At 44.3% G+C, this 20,191-nt stretch overlaps 1 protein-coding gene across 1 annotated transcript in view; it reads left to right on the top strand.

Moving 5' to 3' along the window:
* WRAP73 (WD repeat containing, antisense to TP73) overlaps window positions 1-20,191 on the top strand; it is a 112,957-nt gene that overhangs the window by 34,462 nt on the left and 58,304 nt on the right. The window contains exon 3 of the mRNA XM_073603593.1: window positions 8,326-8,442. Coding sequence (XP_073459694.1) covers window positions 8,326-8,442 — 117 coding nt within the window. The remainder of the gene's footprint in view (window positions 1-8,325; window positions 8,443-20,191) is intronic.

Raw genomic sequence — 20,191 nt, 5'->3', positions numbered from 1 at the left:
TGGTAACTCTTTTTCTAAGAAGTCTTCCAGGGCAGCACTAGTTCCCACCCTTGAAACAACAAAAACCAGGTACAGAGGGGGAGCTTGCAGCTTACAGGGAATTCCTTCGGTGCTTTAACATAACTGAGGCACACAGGTAAGAGTGTGAAATTTATAATGGTGGACTAATGTGTTTCCTGTTTTAGGGAGGAGGAGCCTATCTCTCGGATGCTGCCCTGGAAGACTTCTTAGAAAAAGAGTTACCAGGTACCTAACTCTGTTTTTGTTTGTCTACAGCGTTACATGACCGCGCAATTGTCAGTTAAAGTAACCCAGTGCCAAAAAACAAATAATGGCCTGGACTTAAGGGGGGGGGGGTAATTCTTCCGGAGGGCAAGTGGTTAAAGTCTGGAGCAACCAACAATCCTCTAAACTGTCCCTTTTTATATAAATGATCGCTTGGGTCTGTAGAATAGACTATTGCCAGCTTTCAACTGAAGTTAATTATTTATTTCTTTGCGGATTTAGTCATATCAGGTGAAGATAAAATTACGTTTGAGGGAAAAAAAAAATACTATTTTGCAAACCTTTAACGTGCCATAGAGACCAATTTCATGCAAAAATAACTGAAGTACATATATTTGGAAACCTGAACTTCATATTTTGATAAAGAAATGATCATTATTTAGTGTAAGGGGAGGGTTATACATAAGGGAGAGGCCACATTCTCTGTACAGGTATGCTTTGCATTCATATTTATCAACATCACTGACAATACTTTTATAAAAAGCAATTTTTTTCCAACCAAAACTTCTTTTTTTTTTTTTTTTTTTTTTTTTTTTGGGATGGAGTGTGGAAGGATTAGAATCCCTGTTTTCAGACTGAGTGTGTAACGCTGGGTTATTATTATTGTTATTATTTATTATTATTGTTATTATTTATTATTATTGTTATTATTTATTATTATTATTATTGTTGTTATTATTATTTAAGGTACTTATATAGCGCCATCAATTTACGCAGCACTTTACATATACATTGTACATTCACATCGGTCCCTACCATCAAGGAGCTTACAATCCACGGTACCCAACTCACATTCATCTGTGTTGAATAACGCAGGCTGAATGCAAGGACACGGCATGCACTATTGCTGTCTATGTGCCCAACTGGTGTTTTTTATGTTTAGAAATGCTGCGTTTTTTGTTTGCAAAACACAGAAACGCAATACAAAACGCGTCAATGTGCTGTAGCACAAAGTTTTAAAGAATTAAGGTAAACAAAAAAAAAGCCAAGCACTGCAATGTGTTTTAACAATGCTTTGCTGCCCACATTTATACCATACAGCAGGGGTAGGCAATCTGTGGCCCACCAGCTGTTGCAGAACTGCAAGTCCCATCATGCCTCTGGGAGTAATAGTAACTGCCAGCCTTGCAATGCCTCATGGGAAATGTAGTTCCACAACAGCTGGAGGCCCCCGGGTTGCCTACTCCTGCCATACAGCAGCACACAGGTGCTATCTGTATATTATTGCATGCTGTGTGGTGTGAACAAGCCGTTACGGCTATCTGGGGCTCTATTAGGACTGGTTCACACCAGATGCTGTGGGAGTACGTTGGGTGGCTATTCCAGCACAGTCTCACCACATAGACAAGGCAAAATGCGTCATCTCTTATGTGTCCAGTTCACATCACTGCATTGCGGTGGTGTGTGGGCACAGTGGACTGATAAAAAGTACTGCATGCAATCCCCTGCCTCGCACCACGCAGCTGGCAGTTGAACTTTAATGAGATGTCTTTGTGACATCTCAATAAATTAAAAAAAAAAAAGTACGATCTGATAAGCTGAGCACATCTTCATTGTGCTGAGCTTTGCTGGGTCGCACTGCACACCAGCCGCTTGGGCTTGTTGAGATGTGCGACGGCCCTTGCTGTCCCTCTAAATAACAGACGGATCTCTTTTTTGAGGGGGGGGGGGGGGGTTGACAACCAGCTGGTTATAATAGGCCACCACCTCAACACTGCGCTGTAACCATGTGAATTGCGCATGGTTGCGTTGCGGTCTATTGACTTGATTTGGTCAAGTTCAGTGGTGGTTCTACCTTCCAATGGTAATGGGGTTTCATTTTTGCCACAGGAGGTGCACAGCCCTGGGAGGCTGCATGTCTTTGTTTAGGGGTGCGTTTAGCAAGTGATGAAGCTTAAAAGAGATGTATGGGATTTTTTTTTTTTTTTTTTTCAGATTCATACTTGGGTGAATGCTGCATCTGTCCCCCGGCGCCTCTACACTGAGAACGGAGCGATTGAACACCGCCGATCGCTCGGTTCTCACAGCTCCCCGAGCAGGGAGCTGCTTACTGTAAGCTACTCTTTGCTTTGCCCCCCCCCACGCTCACTGGAGCGTGGGCTGTGGAGGGGGCGGGAGTGGCCGGCTCAGCCTCTCAGCGGCTCGCTGAGCCGGGTGTCAGTCCAGGGATCTGGCGGATCCCGACTCCATGGTCTTTGACGTCGAGCCTGGACCAGCTCTCTGACATCAGCGGAGAGCGGACTTCAGCCCGCTCTCTGCTTAAAATGGGTCACAGGAGTGCAGAATAAACTGCACTCCTGTGATCCATAGGAGAAGTACAGCCAAATGAGCTTTGGCTCTACTAAACTTTTTTAAAAGAAGTATGGGTATTAAAAAAAAAAAATAACTTACTTGCTTACCTAGGTGGATGCAACATTGGTCCCCCGCTGCTGTTAGTCTGTCTCTCTGCTCTGCCCCTCCAGTGCTCACTGGAGTACCGGGCTGTGGAGGGGGTGGGAGCGTCAGGCTCAAGATCTCAGCAGCTTCTTGAGAAGCTGAGCCAGCTGCCAGTCCAGGCATCTGGGTGGATCCCGACGTTAAAGACGGGATCTCTCTAGAGCCTGAACTGGCAGGGTGACGTCAGCTGACAGCCCGCTGAATATGGATCACAGGAATGCAGCACCAAGTGTGCTTCTTTGACCCACAGGAGAAGTACAGCCAAAATAGCTTTGTGCTTTCTTATTTAACCACCTGCTTTAACCGGCCTCTGGCTATCTGTGTGAACATGTACATAAAGATTTCTTCTCTTGTTCGCACTCATCTCTAATAAAACAAAGCACTTTTATTTCTGTCTGTGTCCCTGTTGAAGATTTTTCCTCACTTCCTGTCTGGTGAAACTGTTGTCATTACACTGAGTAGGGCGAGCTTCTCCAATCGTTGTAAAAACTAGACTGGCAGAGAAATCAAGTCAATTTTTAAATCAACTCAATTTACCACTACAGTACCGGGCACTTATACACCTTCCTGCCCAGACCAATTTTCAGCTTTCAGCGCTGTCGCAGTTTGAATGACAATTACGCGGTTATCCATCACTGTACCCAAATTTTTATCATTTTGTTCCCACAAATAGAGTTTTCTTTTGGAGGTATTTGATCACCTCTGCGTTTTTTAAATTTTTTTGCTAAACAAATAAAAAAAGACCGAAAATTTTGAAAAAAATAAAAGTTTTGTTTCTGTTAAATTTTGTAAATAAGTTTTCTCTTGCACTGATTGGGTGGCACTGATGGGTGGCACTGATGGGCATTGATAGGTGGCACTGATGGGCACACATGGGTGGAACTCGGTGGCACTGATAGGCGACACTGAGCACTGAAAGGCTGCAAAGATGGGTTCTTATGGGTGGCACTGCTGGGCACTGATATGGGGCACTGATAGGCATCCCTGGTGGCACTGGCAGTGGTAGGCATTGTGAGTGGGCACAGATTAGTATTTTCCTGGGGGTCTACGGAGCATACCTGGTCGTCCAGTGTGGATGGCTTCCCTGGTGGTCCTGGGTGGGATTCGAGGGGGGGCTGTGCTGATAAACAATCAGCACAGACCCCCCCCTGTCAGGAGAGCAGCCGATTGGCTCTCCGCTACTCGAGTCTGTCAGACGCGAGTGAGGAAAAACCCGATCACCGGCTCTTCCTGTTTACATCGTGATCAGCTGTGATTGGACACGGCTGATCACATGGTAAAGAGTCTCCGTCAGAGACTCTTTACCTAGATCAGAGTTGCAGTGTGTCAGACTGACACCCCGCAACAACAATCGCCGCAATGTGCGCCCTCAGGGTCGCGCAGCGGCTTAATTACCTGAGGACGTCATATGACGCCGAGTCAGGTTGTTGAAACCACTTTGTCGCCGTCCTTTTACTATATGACGGGTGGCAAGTGGTTAAACCATAATTTTTAAAGAGCAGCTTTAATCTCTGTTCCGCAGAGGCTCCACCTCTGATCCGCTGTTGGCTCCGCCTCTGACCCGCTGTTGACTCACTGACAGTCTCATTCACTTTAATGGGACGGCTGGTGATGCGGCAGTGACGCAACAAAGTGAGGGATGTGGCGGCAGCAGGTGAGTGGATGCCCACTAACAGGCGCTACCATGATGGATCTGAAAATGACTGGTGCTCTTTAAATGTAAGGACTCATTCTTGCTGGTAGTTAGAATCTTTAATATTTCCAAACAAAGTGAAGGTTTCCTATTTAAAATAATAAGCTGTCGGGTTAGTAAAACAGCGACATCAGAACTGATTCAATCATACAATGGGATAATATTCCTGAACTTTGTTTTATCTCATGGTTACTGTGAAATTGTGTGAATGCATCAATGCAGTGCATGTTATCTTGGATTCGTTGAATGAGTTTTCCAAAAAAAATATACAGCCTCATGCTACGTAATTAAGCTCCATTTCAGGCTGAATAAACTAAATTATTAATGCATCTTAGAAAACTATCTTTACATAGATTTTTACTCCAAAAGCATTTTATTAAAATAAATTTGATAGAAATAAAAAAAAAAAAAAAATCCGATATTTAAATAAAAAGAAATCTTATTTATTTATTTTTTAAATCATTGATTTATCCACCCTGTAGACTCAGGTACTTATCCTTCCCATAAAAAACAGGAACATTCACTTTAAAGTGGTAGTAAACCCTATTCTACCACTTGTACCTACCTACAGGTAAGCCTATATTAAGACATACCTGTAGGTATCTCCTAAACTGGAGATATTCAGAGTGAATGCGGCCTGTGACATTACCGCTGCACACGCTCTGAACGTCCAGCATACCGTGCCTGACCTTCAGAGCCCATGCCGGAAACGCCATCACGCCCCTGGCCCCTCATAGCTGGAGGACGCGAACCCAGAAGAAGGAAGATCGGGGGGGAAGATTTCAGCCCTCTCAGCGGTGACAGTGCGGAGAGCTTCGTTCTAAGCGAAGTGTCACATAATGTGCTAGTATGCCATACCTTGACATTGCCTTGCTGGGGATTTTATTTATTTTTATTTTTTTATCCACTGTGCTTTACTACCACTTTAAAATACAGTATATGTGAAGGCAAATCTTTTTTAGCAGTGTGGAGGGATCAGTTGTCAGGTTTTTATTTTGGTCTCTGTCCTCCTTCAGCCTCTCTATTTTTACTGGTATCGGTGAAAGAAAAATCACAAATTTTTATTAAAGGTTCGTATACACTATAAGAAAATCGGGCGAACATTTTTCGTCCAAAGAATTTTCGCACGCTTTTCGTACTGTGTGTACACAATTTATGATTCAAGAATTTTTCGTAGGAAAATTTGGAAGGCACAAACTCCAAAATTTTTCTTGTATGGGAACAGAAATAACGATTTACAATTTTAATGTTTTTCAGGCGATTTTTCACACCAAAAGTGGAGTTACTCTTTAAGCTCCACTTTTAACGTAAACCTTTCCTAAGAGAACTATAAGGCGCGCCGTTGTTGCTCCTGAAAATACCGGATGCTCGGCTGTTATTCTGGCTCCCTGTCTGTAATAATATCGGAGTCCCTGACCCGGAACAAGTACGCATTTGAGGCAAATCGAGTAATCAAGTCATAAGTCTTTATCCGCATACCTGTTGTGGGTGAGAAGGACTTGGTAGGTGGAATCAGAATGACAGCTGGGAATGGAGCTTTTACAGAATGAAAAGTCATCACTGACAGCTAAGGTGTTCTTTATAGAGACTTTGTAAAAAAAAAAAACAAAAACAACCCAAAAGCAGCCTGCAAAGGATTATTATTGGGATATTACTGTGTTGCCCTCAACCAACATTCATAAGCATAAAGTGGCGGTGCATAACCACTTGCTGACCGACCCTATAGTAAAAACACGTCATTACTTTGATGTTTAATACCGGTGTTATGGAAGCAGCCAGCTACAATGACCCCGCTATCATTTTTTACTATGATTGGTTCTGTGTCAGATGAAAGTGGTTCCACGATCGGATTCGCCGCGGGATCGCTTTTAGAAGCAGCGGGCCACTTCCCAGTTGTTTCCGGAGCCTACCGGACCCACCTTTTTAAGCCCGGGAGCGATCCGATGTGGCCGTTTACTGGACAGGAAGTTGAGTGATGCCAAGATGGCCACCACTCGTCTCTATGCCCTTGGAGGACTGGAGCGACATCTGACATCACTTTCGGTTCTTGGGTCAAAACCAGGGCGTTTTTTTTTTTTTTTTTTTTGCATTTAAAGGTAAATGAGAGATTTGGGGTCTTTTTGACTCCAGATCTCTCAACAAAGAGGGCCTGTCATGCTTATTTCTATTACAAGGGATGTTAAAGAGGAGGGCCAGCCTGGGTGAAAAAAAATGTAAAGTCAGCAGCCACAAATACTGTAGCTGCTGACTTTTAATATTGGGGCACTTACCTGTCCAGGTATCCCGCGATGCCGGCACCCCAGCCGATCTTCAGGCCGACTCCTGGGTGCTGCTGCCCCCATTTCTGGTAAGGGGACTCACAGCTGGTTCCCTACTGCGCATGCACAAAGTGTGCTACACTTTCTAATTGGCCCAGCGGTGGGGGGAAGGAGGAGGTGCCGAATATCCAAGAGATCGGGCCACAGCCCCGTCTCCAGAAGTGGGAAGGGGACCTATCGAAAACAGCCCCCCCCCCCTCGAAAGGTGCCAAATAAGGCATCTGAGGAGGGGCGGAGGAAGCGTATAAGCGAAAGTTCCACTTTTGGGTGGATCTCCACTTTAACATTCCTTGTAATAGGAATAAAAGTGATCAAAAAAAAGGGACAGCGTAAAAATTAAAAAGTAAAATAAATCACTTTGTTTTTTTTTTTTTTAAAGCGTCCCATCTCTGTGTGCTCACATGCAAACGCATGCGAAAGTCACTCCCACATTTGTAAACAGTGTTCAAACCGCACATGTGAGTCATCGCCGCGATCATTAGAGCAAGAACAATAATTCTAGCACTAGACCTCCTCTGTAACTTTAAAAGGGTAGCGTGTAAAAATGTTTAAAGCATCGCCTATGGAGATTAAGTACTGTAATTTGTCGCCATTTCACGAGCATGCACAGTTTTAAAACGTGACATGTTGGTTATCTATTTGCTCGGTGTAACATCATATTTCACATAAAATATTAAAAAAAATATATATACAAAAAAATTGGGGTAACTATTATGTATTTTTTTTTTTTTTTCTTTATTCATTTAAGCGTATTTTTTCCCCAAAAAATTGTGATTGAAAGACTGCTGTGCAAATACTCTGTGACATAAAAAAAAATTGCAACAATTGTAATTTTATTCTCTAGGGTCTCTGCTAAACAAACAAAAAAAAACAAAAAAAATTATATATATATATATATATATATATATATATATATATATATATATATATATATATATATATATATATATATATATATATATATATATATATATATATATATATAATTTGTATATTTATATTAAAGTTTGGGGTTTCCAAGTGAATCCAGATAAAAGATAAGTATTAATGCTCACCTGTCCTTTTACTCGTGCCTCTGATTATTCGATCCTCTGTAGAGGTGCACCCATCACCAGGATCTTCAGAATCTGACCCTTTTGGAAGCGTTTGATGCTTGTGTACTCCACTCCGCTCTATGGTTTTGCCACTACGCCCCTGAGGTGTCGCCAGCTGGTGGAGCCACAGTGCACAGCAAGGGATGCAGGAATCCGACACACCTGGAAGTGTCAGATGTTGAAGATTCTGGAGGTGGGTGTAGCTCCTCGAGATGGAAGATCAGAGGCGTGTTCGGTGGGATGGTTAAGTATTAATATTCTTTGCAGGTTGCTTTCATATATTTTGTTTCTTTGGTAATAGAATTGCTTAGTCCTTCATACAAATCCCCCAAGTGGTGTAATTTCGGTAAAGCCGTATGAAGAGGTTAAAAAGAGGTCTGCTGTATAATTTGCACTTACTTCTGTAGCGGGATCCAGCGCCAGTCCTTCATAGTTGCGGGTCAGAAAGTTTCTTTCCAGACTCTCATTGATCTCCCTCTCTCCCTCTCTCTCTCCTCAGGTCTGGTCTCTGGAACAGCCGGACTGGCACTGCAAGATTGACGAGGGCTCAGCAGGGCTGGTGTCCTCCTGCTGGAGCCCAGATGGCCGTCACATTCTCAACACAACAGAGTTTCATGTAAGCGTGGGCTGATGCCTCCTCCACTGGGTATCAAATGTTGATGTCTGCTCGCTCCCCTTTCTGAAAATAAATCGCAGTGGGCTCAGAGGTATCGGGTTCCCCCAGACGGAAGCGAGCGGCTGTAGTTTTCCTTTTTTAATAAGGCTGCCTAATTTCCTATTGAGCATCATTTTTGGACAGGCTACACCCTTCTGTGCCGAGTAATGATAACTTGCTGCTTAACGTTGGCAGATTAGAGCAGCTGTTGTGTTCACAGATGACGCCGATTGTTTGTTTTATACTTAAAGCCCAACTCCGGGCAGGTATAAAAGACACAAATTATGCAGCTCTGTCATCCATTATATATTATTTTTAAATGGGGGGGGGGGGAGTGTTAATCTCTAAATGTGACCTGGCATCAGCCTTTTACAGTTCCTGTGCAGCAGGCCTGGAGTGTGAGAGGAAGAAGCAGTACAGAAAACAAATTAGTTCACATCCTGATAGGAGGAGAAAGCAGAGTGACAAATATGAGCTGATCACTGTGCTGCTTCTCCTTTCACTATCTGCCAAGTAAATAGATTAGGGCTACAACTAACGATTATTTTCATAATCGATTAGTTGGCCAATTTATTGTTTCAATTAATCGGTTAATAACCTTAAAAAAAATGTGGTATTTAGTTAATATGTAAAGTTTAAAAAAAAAGACAATTTATTCTTAAATATCTCTATGCAGTGGTAAATATAAATAACCAACTATATGGTTAGAGAGCAAAATATCTAATCCACTCTCAGAATAAGACATACTGTATATACTATTAGAGAAGAGATATGCTGTATATATTATTAGAGGAGAGATGAGATATATACTGTATATACTATTATGCCCCTGGATTTCCTGACGGAAAATGTGTGATAGGACCTTGTTGTCAGAAATTCCGACCGTGTGTGGGCTCCATCACACGTTTTCCATCAGATTTTCCGACACACAAAGTTTGAGAGCAGGCTATAAAATTTTCCGACAACAAAATCCGTTGTCAGGAATTTCCGATCGTGTGTGCACAAATCCGAAGCACAAAGTGCCACGCATGCTCAGAATAAATAAAGAGATGAAAGCTATTGGCTACTGCCCCGTTTATAGTCCCGATGTACGTGTTTTACGTCACCGCGTTCAGAATGATCGTATTTTCTGACAACTTTGTGTGACTGTGTGTATGCAAGACAAGTTTGAGCCAACATCCGTCGGAAAAAATCCTAGGATTTTGTTGTCGAAATGTCCGATCAATGTCCGACCGTGTGTACGGGGCATTAGAGGAGATATATACTGTATATACTATTAGAGGAGAGTTGAGATATACTGTATATACTATTAGAGGGGATATATACTATTAGAGGAGATATACAGTGGGACGGAACGTATTCAGGTGCTGTCCATTTCTTCTGATCATCCTTGAGATGGTTCTACAGCTTCATTTGAGTCCAGCTGTGTTTGATTATACTGATTAGACTTTATTAGGAAAGCCACACACCTGTCTATATAAGACCTTACAGCTCACAGTGCATGTCAGAGCAAATGAGAATCATGAGGTCAAAGGAACTGCCTGAAGAGCTCAGAGACAGAATTGTGGCAAGGCACAGATCTGGCCAAGGTTACAAAAATATTTCTGCTGCACTTAAGGTTCCTAAGAGCACAGTGGCCTCCATAATGCTTAAATGGACGATGTTTGGGACGTCTTCCAGAGGGCATGTGATCACTTATGAAAATGGGGGGAAAAAAAATGTATTTATAATGTGTGTTTTTTTTTGTTTTTTTTCTATTTTAAACTGAATGGGTTTTTTGTTTTTTTTGTCAAGGTGAAGGTTAAAATTATACTTCAAGTGTGTTTCATGCCAGTTTAGAATGCGGAAATATCATGGCATGTGTGTTGCGGTGCGGGTGTGTTGCCTGCTACTGTAATGGTGCATTGGGGTATCCTTTATTAAGTAATGGCTCTGCACCACGGTGCGCACATTGCTGTGTGTTACTGATGTGCCAAGTTAACATTATTAGACAGGACTCCGGTGCCAAATGTGGCAGCGGAGGTGGGAGGAGGCAAATAAGCAGAGCTTCCTGATTTGGGTGGAGCTCCGCTTTAACCCCTTCGCACCTAAGGGTAAAACGAATCTTAATGCCTAAGCCCAATTTTGTAACTTTGACGTATTAGTAAAACTGAACATATCACAATTAGTTTGTGCATCCAGGTGGATTATGAAGAAATGTGCTAAATAACGCGCTGTCCAAAAAAAGAGGGGGGGGGGGCTGCCAGCACCGCAAATAACAGTTGCAAAGAGTAAAAGTGGAAAAATGATGGTGCAGCCCTAATAACAATTTGAAATATAAATAGCTGATATACAGTGCATAGATAACCTGATACACATCTAAATGTATCAAAGTTAGAATAATCGTGAAGATGTCAAACTAACAATATAGCTAACAATATACATGAGCAGTATGAAAATAATGATATCAGGTGATTAAACCAATGTATACCATACTTATAAATGCAATGATATCAGGTGATTCTACAGATGTATACCATACATATAAAATGCAGTGATATCAGGTGATTAAACCAATGTACAGTGAGCAACTTATTATAAACTCAAAAGCAATAATAGAAAAAAATGAATAAAGAAAAAAGTCCTCTGGGTGAGAAAGAATGTTTAATGAAATGGAAATGTCCAAAACGCATGTTTTTTGACACCCCAAATGGTAATTTTCAAGCCACCGCTGAACGTGCATGAAAAGGGGAGATGGAGCACCGGCACCAATAACACTGAGGCTTACCGGAAAGTATGGATTCAAAAGGACATATGAATCAAAGAGACTTGTCAGTGATTCTTCACAAAAAATAGTAGAGCCGGATGGATATAGGCGTTGATACAACTGGATAAACTTAATCTTCTCACAAGGACCCATCGGTCAACAAGAAAGGAAGCTCCAAAATATATAAAACATCATATGGATTCAAACATATAGGGCCAAAAAGGAATAAAAAAAATGCACATAGTGTGAATCCGCATAACACAAAATTTATTATAAAAAATGAAAGATTTACACTCACATTTTGGAAGAGGTAAAACAAGCGCTTGTTAATCGATAAAATGACGCAATGGGAACAGCAGGCTCGACTAAATTTAGCTGTATAATTCTTGCTACTACCATAACCTTCCTCCAAAGAACAACCCCAAGTAAATTCTCCTGCTCCTGATGTTGATACTGTAATTAAAAAAAAAAAAAATCCTAACCTCGACCTTTGACCAAACGCCCTGGCACTGACCTAGATTAAATATTTTATTTTTTTTATATATTTTTCTACACACACTTTTTTTTTTTTTCCCCTCTGTCCTTTCAAAAAGAGAAAAAAAGATACAATATATCTCTCTCGTCCATTCACAGAGAGGGCTTCACAATGACTTAGCCTCTGACTATCACAGTGATATCACAGCGATCAGGTGACCCAGAACCGGATGTTCTGGGTCCCGATCGTTCGAACGGGGCCCAGGGCTCTCGGTGAGACCTCAGTCTCTGTGCTGGGAACGCGCAGAGATATGCAAATATGCGACCCCATAGATAAAAAGCCCAGTGGGGCCACGTATTTGTGTTATGTCAGCACCAAGGGATTAACGGATAAGTTCACCATTCTGAACACGTTACAAGTTACACCCGTATTTAGGGTCTAACATGTAACATGTCTAGTGTACACCACCTCGCCCCCCCCCCCCCCCCCCCCCAACCATACAATACCTCCACTTTCCTTCGACAGCGGACGAGGGACCTTCTCCCCATTCCCACGGTTACAATTTGAAAACAGCGTGGCCGTGCAGGGCTCTGCCCACTCAGCCGTGTCCATTCATTCAGCTCTGTGAATGAATAAACTATACAACTACCATCCTCCATTGCAGCTTACGGCTTGTAGCTCTTAATGAACTACAAGGGAGCTGGTGAGCTCTCTTATAGTTGATCTTCCTGGACTTTAGTAACTGCCTGCCTGTATCACAGGTACAGGCCTTCTCACAAACGGTTACCACAAGGTTAGAAATTCACCATTGTCTAAAATTATGGTTCTCAACTACCAGGCCATGGCCTCCCTACTCCTGGGCCTCCAATTGCATATCCCCCAACCTACCACAGTACCTCCTAGCTCCTGTAATGCTCCCAACTTCTTGTAATTGCCTTCAGTTCTTTGCAGCTCCTTCGCCATACCACTTGGCCTTCTAAGAGCCCTCAGTCCCCCCCCAACCTCTAACAGTGTCCCACAGTGCCTCCAAGCAGCTGCTGTGCTCTCCAGTCACCCTCAGTGCCTCCTGCAAAGCCCCCATCTTTCTGGGGAGATGCCAGTCCCCTTCAGAAAATGCTTCCCCCTACGGGGCTACCAAGTCTGCTTCAGGGTCCCCTAACCTCCTCTGGGGCAACCCCCTCCTCCTTACCACAAGAACACCCGGCCCCATCCAGAGTCTCCCAGCATTTCAATACATGTTCTGCATTCCCCTAGCTAACCTCCAGAGCATAAATGAAGATTATTGGACACAAGCATCCTGCAAAATGCTTGGGAATGGAATATTGACGTTTACCTCAACATTGTAACTACAACACTCTGGCCAGAGATGGTCATATGGTCTACAACAACCAAGCTGGCCTACAGGGGTTGAACAAAAATATGGAAATGCTACATAATTTGCAGGTGTGAAAGTGACGACATGTTTCACATTGAAAGCAGAGGTGATGCAACATTTATTTTGGTTCCGCTGTGTGATGAGACACCGAGCGAACAGGTAGGAAGCCTCACTTTTGTCACTCACTGTGCGCTCTGCTAGTAATACGGAGTTATGTCAGAGCTTACTGAGTTTCAAAGAGGGCAAATTGTTGGTGCTGCTTTAGCTTCTGACTCTGTGACTGAATTTGCCAATTTAATTGCGGTGCCATGAGGTATAGTATCAAAGGTTATGAGGGCATGTACAGTTTCTGGGAAAACGTAGTCTGATAAGCATAAGCACGGTCGATTATGGTCAACTGATGGAAAGAGACAAAAGGAAATTGCGCAGGATGGTGACCCAGATTTTTGCATGAAGAGTGGTTTCAGATTCCATTATCCACCATCCAAGACTTAGATTGGTCAATTCTCAGGAGATTTTCAGGCCTTGGATGCTAAAGGTGGTCCATCACCATGTTCCGTAACAAATTAGTTCTTTTACCATACTTTGTTTCCATAATTTTTGTCAAACCTCTGTACATTGTAGAGGCAACGGCACAATAGGAAGATGGTGTTAAAATGTCATGAGGGCCACGTACCTGATGTGAGACCGATGTAGTGGGGAGGCCTCCCTTGCACCTCGGGTCCTTAAAGCCTCTGGAGATGGAGACAAAGACTTGGTGGGGATACCGTGTGGCAGGGGTGCCAACGGTGCGGAGCACCATGCAAGCCTTAGTCCGGAAACCGAGCCGAGGTCAAGTCCAGTTGGGCAACGAAGTATAAAAGGGCTAATCGGAAGAAGAATGGTCGAGATCCAAGCCGGGGTCGGCTCCAATCTGGCAGCTGAGTACAAAAGTGGCAAAGAAGTAGAATGGTTAAGGTACAAATCCGAGGTCAAAGGCAAGCAGCAATCAAGAGTAGTCAAATAGGTTTCCAGGTCACAACAGGTTCAGACAGATCACCCACTAGCACAGGAACAAGGGGGGGGGGGGGGGGGACTGAAGATAATCCAGCAATTTGGCAGTGTCTGGGCTGGGCTTATATAGGGAAGTTTGAGGTCATTTCCTGTGCACCTCTGGGGTATTTTCCCACCCTTTTCCCATCAGGTTAAGGTCACTTCCTGTGTGTCCTGGGCATTTTCCTGCCCTTTTCCATCAAGTCTTCTGCGCAGGTGTGGGTTGGCGCCCTGAGGTGTCTTTGGTGCATGCTCAGTTGGCATGGATTTCCTCTTGCGGCAACGCGCCATTGGTGCATGCGTAGTGAGCTGTGGACTCTTACATGAAACTTGCGTAAGAGAAAAAAATAAGTAAATTGACAACTAAAGAATGCTCGGAATGGCTGAAGAGCCCTGTAGCAGTGGGATGCAGAGGTTTGGTGCTACAACTACAGTCAAACTTCTGAAGATGATGGAAGTAAAGGGTTGCAACTATCTTCATTAAGCAATCAAGACCTTATAAAATTCAGTAGAAAAAAAGCAGCAAATAGATCTGGATTAGAAAGGCAAGGCAACAACGGGGGGGGGAGCGGGGGCATGAAACTGAGGGGAGTGTACCTAGACTGCCAGGTATCACAGCTGAGCCCCCTGAAGACGTAGAAGACTCGCCAACAAAAAAAAAAACAATGAAGGAAGGTGCCCAAAGACGTACCTATCCACCAGCTTTTTGCCACATCCATCCCAACAGCAAGAGAGGCTACTTACCATGGGGATTTAAACATCAAGTTCTTGGAACAACTGCCTAAGATTTGGAAAGGATTCCCACTTACTTTTGGAGAAGGTTCCTAACGTCATATTGTGCCTCTGCAACAGGAAGTAAAGCGAGATCTCCCCCCAAAAAAGTTAGAAATGGAAAAACAGTTGTTACTAAGTAGAAAAAAAAAAAATCAGATCTTGACTTTAGATACTGTTTTTTTTTTAGATATCTGCTTCTTGCCCCTTGTACCAGTGTTGGGTTGGGGGACAGGGTCACCTACGAGAGGCAATGAGCACAGCCCTTTGTGAGAGAGCCTTCTTTGTTATGTCTTAAGAGAGCATTAACTCTTGTGAAGGAAGCTGTCCCATTTATCCTTGGTGATGGCTCCCTGCGGACTGCGGATTTACTGTACTTGAGAGTAAGAGAAGAGTAGACACTGACATGAAGTCAGCAGCTGTCTGAAACGAGTTAATTTTGCAACCTGTTTACAGCTGGAAAGTAAATCTACCCTGACACAGATGCCATGCTGGCAAAACCTTAATGAAATCTTCTGGGGGTCATGTGGAGTTCTGACGGCGGGCCAGAAATACACACCGCCTACACCCAGCACGTGCTGCCAGGGATCTGCTGCGCACACAACCCACGGACAGGTAACCGAGCCTGGAGGACTTATGTCCAACGCTGGAATGTCACTCCAACAACTGGGAAATTCCTTAGTAGACAAAGCCTGTTAGGCTGAGCCTCATTTATCCAAGTGTCTGGGGCGGGGGGCATTGTCTCCGACAGTCTGTGCTGCAGCTAATTAGTCTTCCACAAAAGCTTGAATCTGATTGGATGTTTTAACCCGGCCAATAGGTGAATCGATTTGAATTCATCTATGGGTAGGCTGGTTGTACTGAAATCGATTCATCAATTGATTTCAGGACAAGTAGTCTGTCGAATTTTTTGCATGCAATTACTGCCGACGGCTATAGCCGCTAGCAGTAATGATTGTGTTCTGCTGGCAAGGAAGGTTTCCCACCGGTAGAACACAATAGCACTGCGGAAGGGATCCCCCCCCCCCCATCGCCACTTACCCGTGGTTGCAGGAAAAAAAAATTGCATCAGCTATGGCCTGCCCTAATGTGGTTGTCAAGGCAGAAGGGTTTTTATCTTAATGCATTCTATGCATTAAAGGGTAACTCCACTTTCATGGGAAATAAAAAATGGCAAAGAAAAAATAATATCGCGTGAACAATTGCGACACAAGTCATATTGTAATTTAAATGTTTTTAAAAATGACCCTCCCTTTTCAATCTGCAGCTGCTGTAAGTGTCTGAGAATACATTGCAATATGGCTACCTGGAGTTGTTCTGTACACATGGTGTGTACTGACCACTCCCCAGAAACGTCATTTCCTGCTTGTGTGATTGGCTCACCGATTTCCCCAGAAGTCTGCCTAAGATGCAAGTCAGATGTCAGGCATCCCCTGCAACAAAAATTTCATTTTTTTGAGACACTCCCTGTAGGAACACGTCTAAAGGGATGCAGGCCCAGCAGATTCGCTCATTAGAGCCCTGCAGGTGCACACCTGATAGATAATTATGAAACCACTCCCATTAGACGCACTCAGGACTAGAGGCTCAGAGGAACATACAGGGATTTCTTCAGAATAACAAAAAGGTAGGAATCTGCAACAAAGGTTGTTATAATCCTTGTAATGTACAGAGATCACCCAGAGGTTTTGTTTTTTTTTTCTCACCAAAAGTGGAGTTGCGCTTTACAATAAAAAGCCTTTTGTGTGCAGCGGCCCCCCTAATACTTACCTGAGCCCCATCTTTCTCCAGCGATGTTGCAGGAGTGTCTCGGCTGCCCTCATTGGCTGAGACAGCAGTGCAGCGCCATTGGCTCCTGCTGCTGTCAGTCAACCAATGCGAAGAGAAAGGGGGCATGGCCAAACCACTCTGGACACAGAGCTGTGGCTTAGCTCGGGTGCCGCTATAGCAAGCTGCTTGCTGTGGGGGCACTCAACAGGAGGGAGGGGACAGGAGCACCAAAGAGGGACCTGAGAAGAGGGGGATTGGGGCTGCTCTGTGCAAAACCATTACACAGAGAAGGTAAGTATAACATGTTTATTATTTTTAACACAAAAAAAAAAAAAAAAAAAGAGACTTTAATATCACTTCACTTCCCGCCCGCCAGCTGTCATATGACGTCCTTGACTTTGAGAAGGGATATCTGAATGATGGGTGCAGCTACAGGCATCATCCAGATATCGACTTTTAGAGCCGGCGATTCCCTACACCATAGGATCAATCATAGCGGCTGTTCAGCTGCTTTAATCATTCTTACAGGTGGAGAGAGGGGACGTCCCCACACCAACCCCACCCCCCGCCGCCCTCTGGTGCTTCTACCGACTCGCCCCTGCCATTGGTGAGTCGGAGAACGGATCTGGCGGACCGCATGGTCCCCGGAGTCTCTCTGATCGTTCGGAGGCCGGGCGCGCTGTTATGATGTCACGCCCGGCCTCTGCATTCAAACAAATGGTGCCGCCTCAGCTGGGAAGCTGAGATCGTTTTTTGTTTTGTTTTTTTTTTCGTTTTTGATTTCAGGCTTCCCAGCCTAGAGGTGAGATGTGAGGTCTTATTGACTTATCTGACTGTAAAGAGGACCTGTCATGCTTTATTCCTGTTACAAGGGATGTTTACATTCCTTCTAATAGGAATAAAAGTGATCAAAAAAATGTAAAAAAAAGTGTCAAACTAGAAAAATAAAATTGCCAATAAAAAAAAAAAAAAAAAAAATTAAATTTTAAAGTGCCCCTGTCCCCGTGTGCTCGCACGCAGAAGCATGCGCCCACATATGTAAATGGTGTTCAAATCACACGTGAGGTATCCAGCCCTAGACCTCCTCTGTAACTCAAAACATGTAACCAGTAAAAAATTTTCAAGAGTCACCTATGGGGATTTTTAAGTACTGAAGTTTGGCGCCATTCCATGAGCGTCTGCAATTTTACTTGGCGTAACATCACCTTTCACATTATACAAAAAAATTGGGCTAACTTTACTTTTTTTTTTTTTCTTTTAGTTTTTTTAAAGCATGAAACTGTTTTTTTTTTCCCAGAAAAAGCGCTTAAAAAAATTGCTGCGCAAATACCGTGCGAGATAAAAAAAAGTTGCAACAAATGCCATTTTATTCTCTAGGTTGTCGGCTAAAAAAAAAAAAAAAAAAAAAAAAAAATTTATATATTTTTACATTTTTACATGTAGGAGAGAAATGTCAGAATTGGCCGGGGTGGCAAGTGGTTAAGAAAACACGGACCGAACCGTTCCTATCAGATACACAATTATGATAACTAGCTTAATATGGACAAGGGACCATTGAGCTGCCTTCAAAGACCAACTCCAGCCAAAACTTTTTTTTTTTAGCTTGGGGATGGGGAGGTTTTTAACTTTTTTTTTTTTTTTTTTTGTCCCACTTTGGGTACTGGGGTCCCCACTTCCTGTTCCAGCAGCTTCACGTGTTAGGCTGGGTGCAAATGCGCAATTTCTTTGTGCCATTATGCTGATAAAATCCCCAGCAATCGCCTACAATGAATTGCTAGCCATCGCTCTATATATGCATATCCCACGAGGCTTTGTGTGCTTTAGAAAAAGAGCATGCGTGCCTCCTGGTCAGGGCTGCTGATAAAGGGGTAACATATGCCCTCCTGTACGGGGCCCAGGCCCCATAAGTTCATTAGGGGGGCCCAGAGCAGCAGGAGTGGGCACAGTTACTGCAACTAATTTCCCTTGTGGCTCTCAAATGCTTCCGTTTTATGAATCGACAGGGAACCCCCTGTATAGTGCGCTTCCTGCTCATTCAGTTTGCAGCTAGCAGTGCAGAGAGAGGATTGAGGAATCTGTGTCCTCAATCTTTTTCTCTGTCTCAAGGGAGACGTTGATTGTCTGTTTAGACCTCTGATATTTCATCAACCACCACAGGGATGTTCAAAAGAGAATCGAAAAACCAAAAATTGTAAATAAAAAACATAATTATTCTCACAGGTATTGCATGCATGGTTTGCTCATACATCTAGGGCCACCTTTTAGGCTTGGTACACTGTTCCTGTCAGCTAGGCTGATTTCTAACAGCAGCCTTGCTCATGGTACTGAGGTTTCTGGTGATCCCTCCTTCAGCTCACAACAGTGGAGGCTATACATATCGGCACATAGGCTAGTAGTCTTAGCTGGGAGCACACAGATGTTTTTGACTGAAAGGGAGCACTTGAGATAGACATTGAGCAGCAAACCAAAATAATATTGCAAGGTATACTTGAGGTGAAGCTAAAATACATTTTGTGTGGGGGGCGTGGTCTGCTGCAGCATGGAGTAGGACGTGTTGGACCAGAGCTCCGTCCAGTACTCCTTAATCCTTACCCTTCCTGCTTCCCAGCATCATCATCCAGCAAACTAAGGTACCTCCTGAGCCCCCTGTAAACGTATTGACCTGTTCCTGCAGGTCTTTGATCGGAACAGGCATCCGAACCGGCACGGAGCTCCTCCGCGGCGGCAGCCGTAACTACAGGCCGCGGCTTCGGGCCTACTGGAATCCGGAGGCCATCCTGCCCTCCTAGGCCTCCCGGGTATCTGACTCTCCTCCCGCCCACGGACCCTACCCTGAGGGCTTCCAGAGGAGTCTCAGGCGGAGCGGTACAGGACCGCACGGCGGTAGCCCCAAATTTAGGCCGCGGCTTCGGCCTAGTCCGGAGCTCCGGCGGCCATCTTGCTCCTCCAGGCCTCTCCGAGGGTGCTACGATCTGGCCCCTGGGACACCTGGCTTTCCTGCTACCAGCTGACCCCCCTGCATGGGACCCTGAGAGGAGCCTGAATCACATAGTGCCCCCCCACACAGCGACAGTCTCAAATCCGAACTGGGGATCTGGCCTGGTCCCGGCGGCCATCTTGGTGCTCTCAGCCTTCCCACCTGTATTGCATCCTTACTTCCTGGGCTCTGCACCCTGCACTATCCGACCTTAAAGTGGACACAAACGGTACCGGAGCTTCTCGGTACCGGTATGACCGGAGGGAGACGCTCCCAGGCATCTCGCAAGCCCCGGAGTACTCCGAAGAAGCAGGCCTCCGTGGTGCGCTTGTCTCCCGCCGCGGCGGCCAGTATGGCGTCTCAGGCAGAGGAAGGAGAGGCAGCTCTACGGGAACAAACTAACTTTGAAGCCCTCATGCAGGCTATTACTACCTGCCAAACTACCCTGACGGGGAAAATAGAGTGCATGCAGCTAGACATCAGCCTCATTCGTAGAGACATGGACTGTTTCCGCTCCAGGCTCACTGAAGCTGAAAGAAGAGTGGGGGAGGCAGAAGATATACT

Source organism: Aquarana catesbeiana, linkage group LG10 (assembly GCF_042186555.1).
Source record: "Aquarana catesbeiana isolate 2022-GZ linkage group LG10, ASM4218655v1, whole genome shotgun sequence".
Taxonomy (NCBI): Eukaryota; Metazoa; Chordata; class Amphibia; order Anura; family Ranidae; genus Aquarana; species Aquarana catesbeiana.
This window is presented reverse-complemented; position numbering and strand designations above follow the sequence as displayed.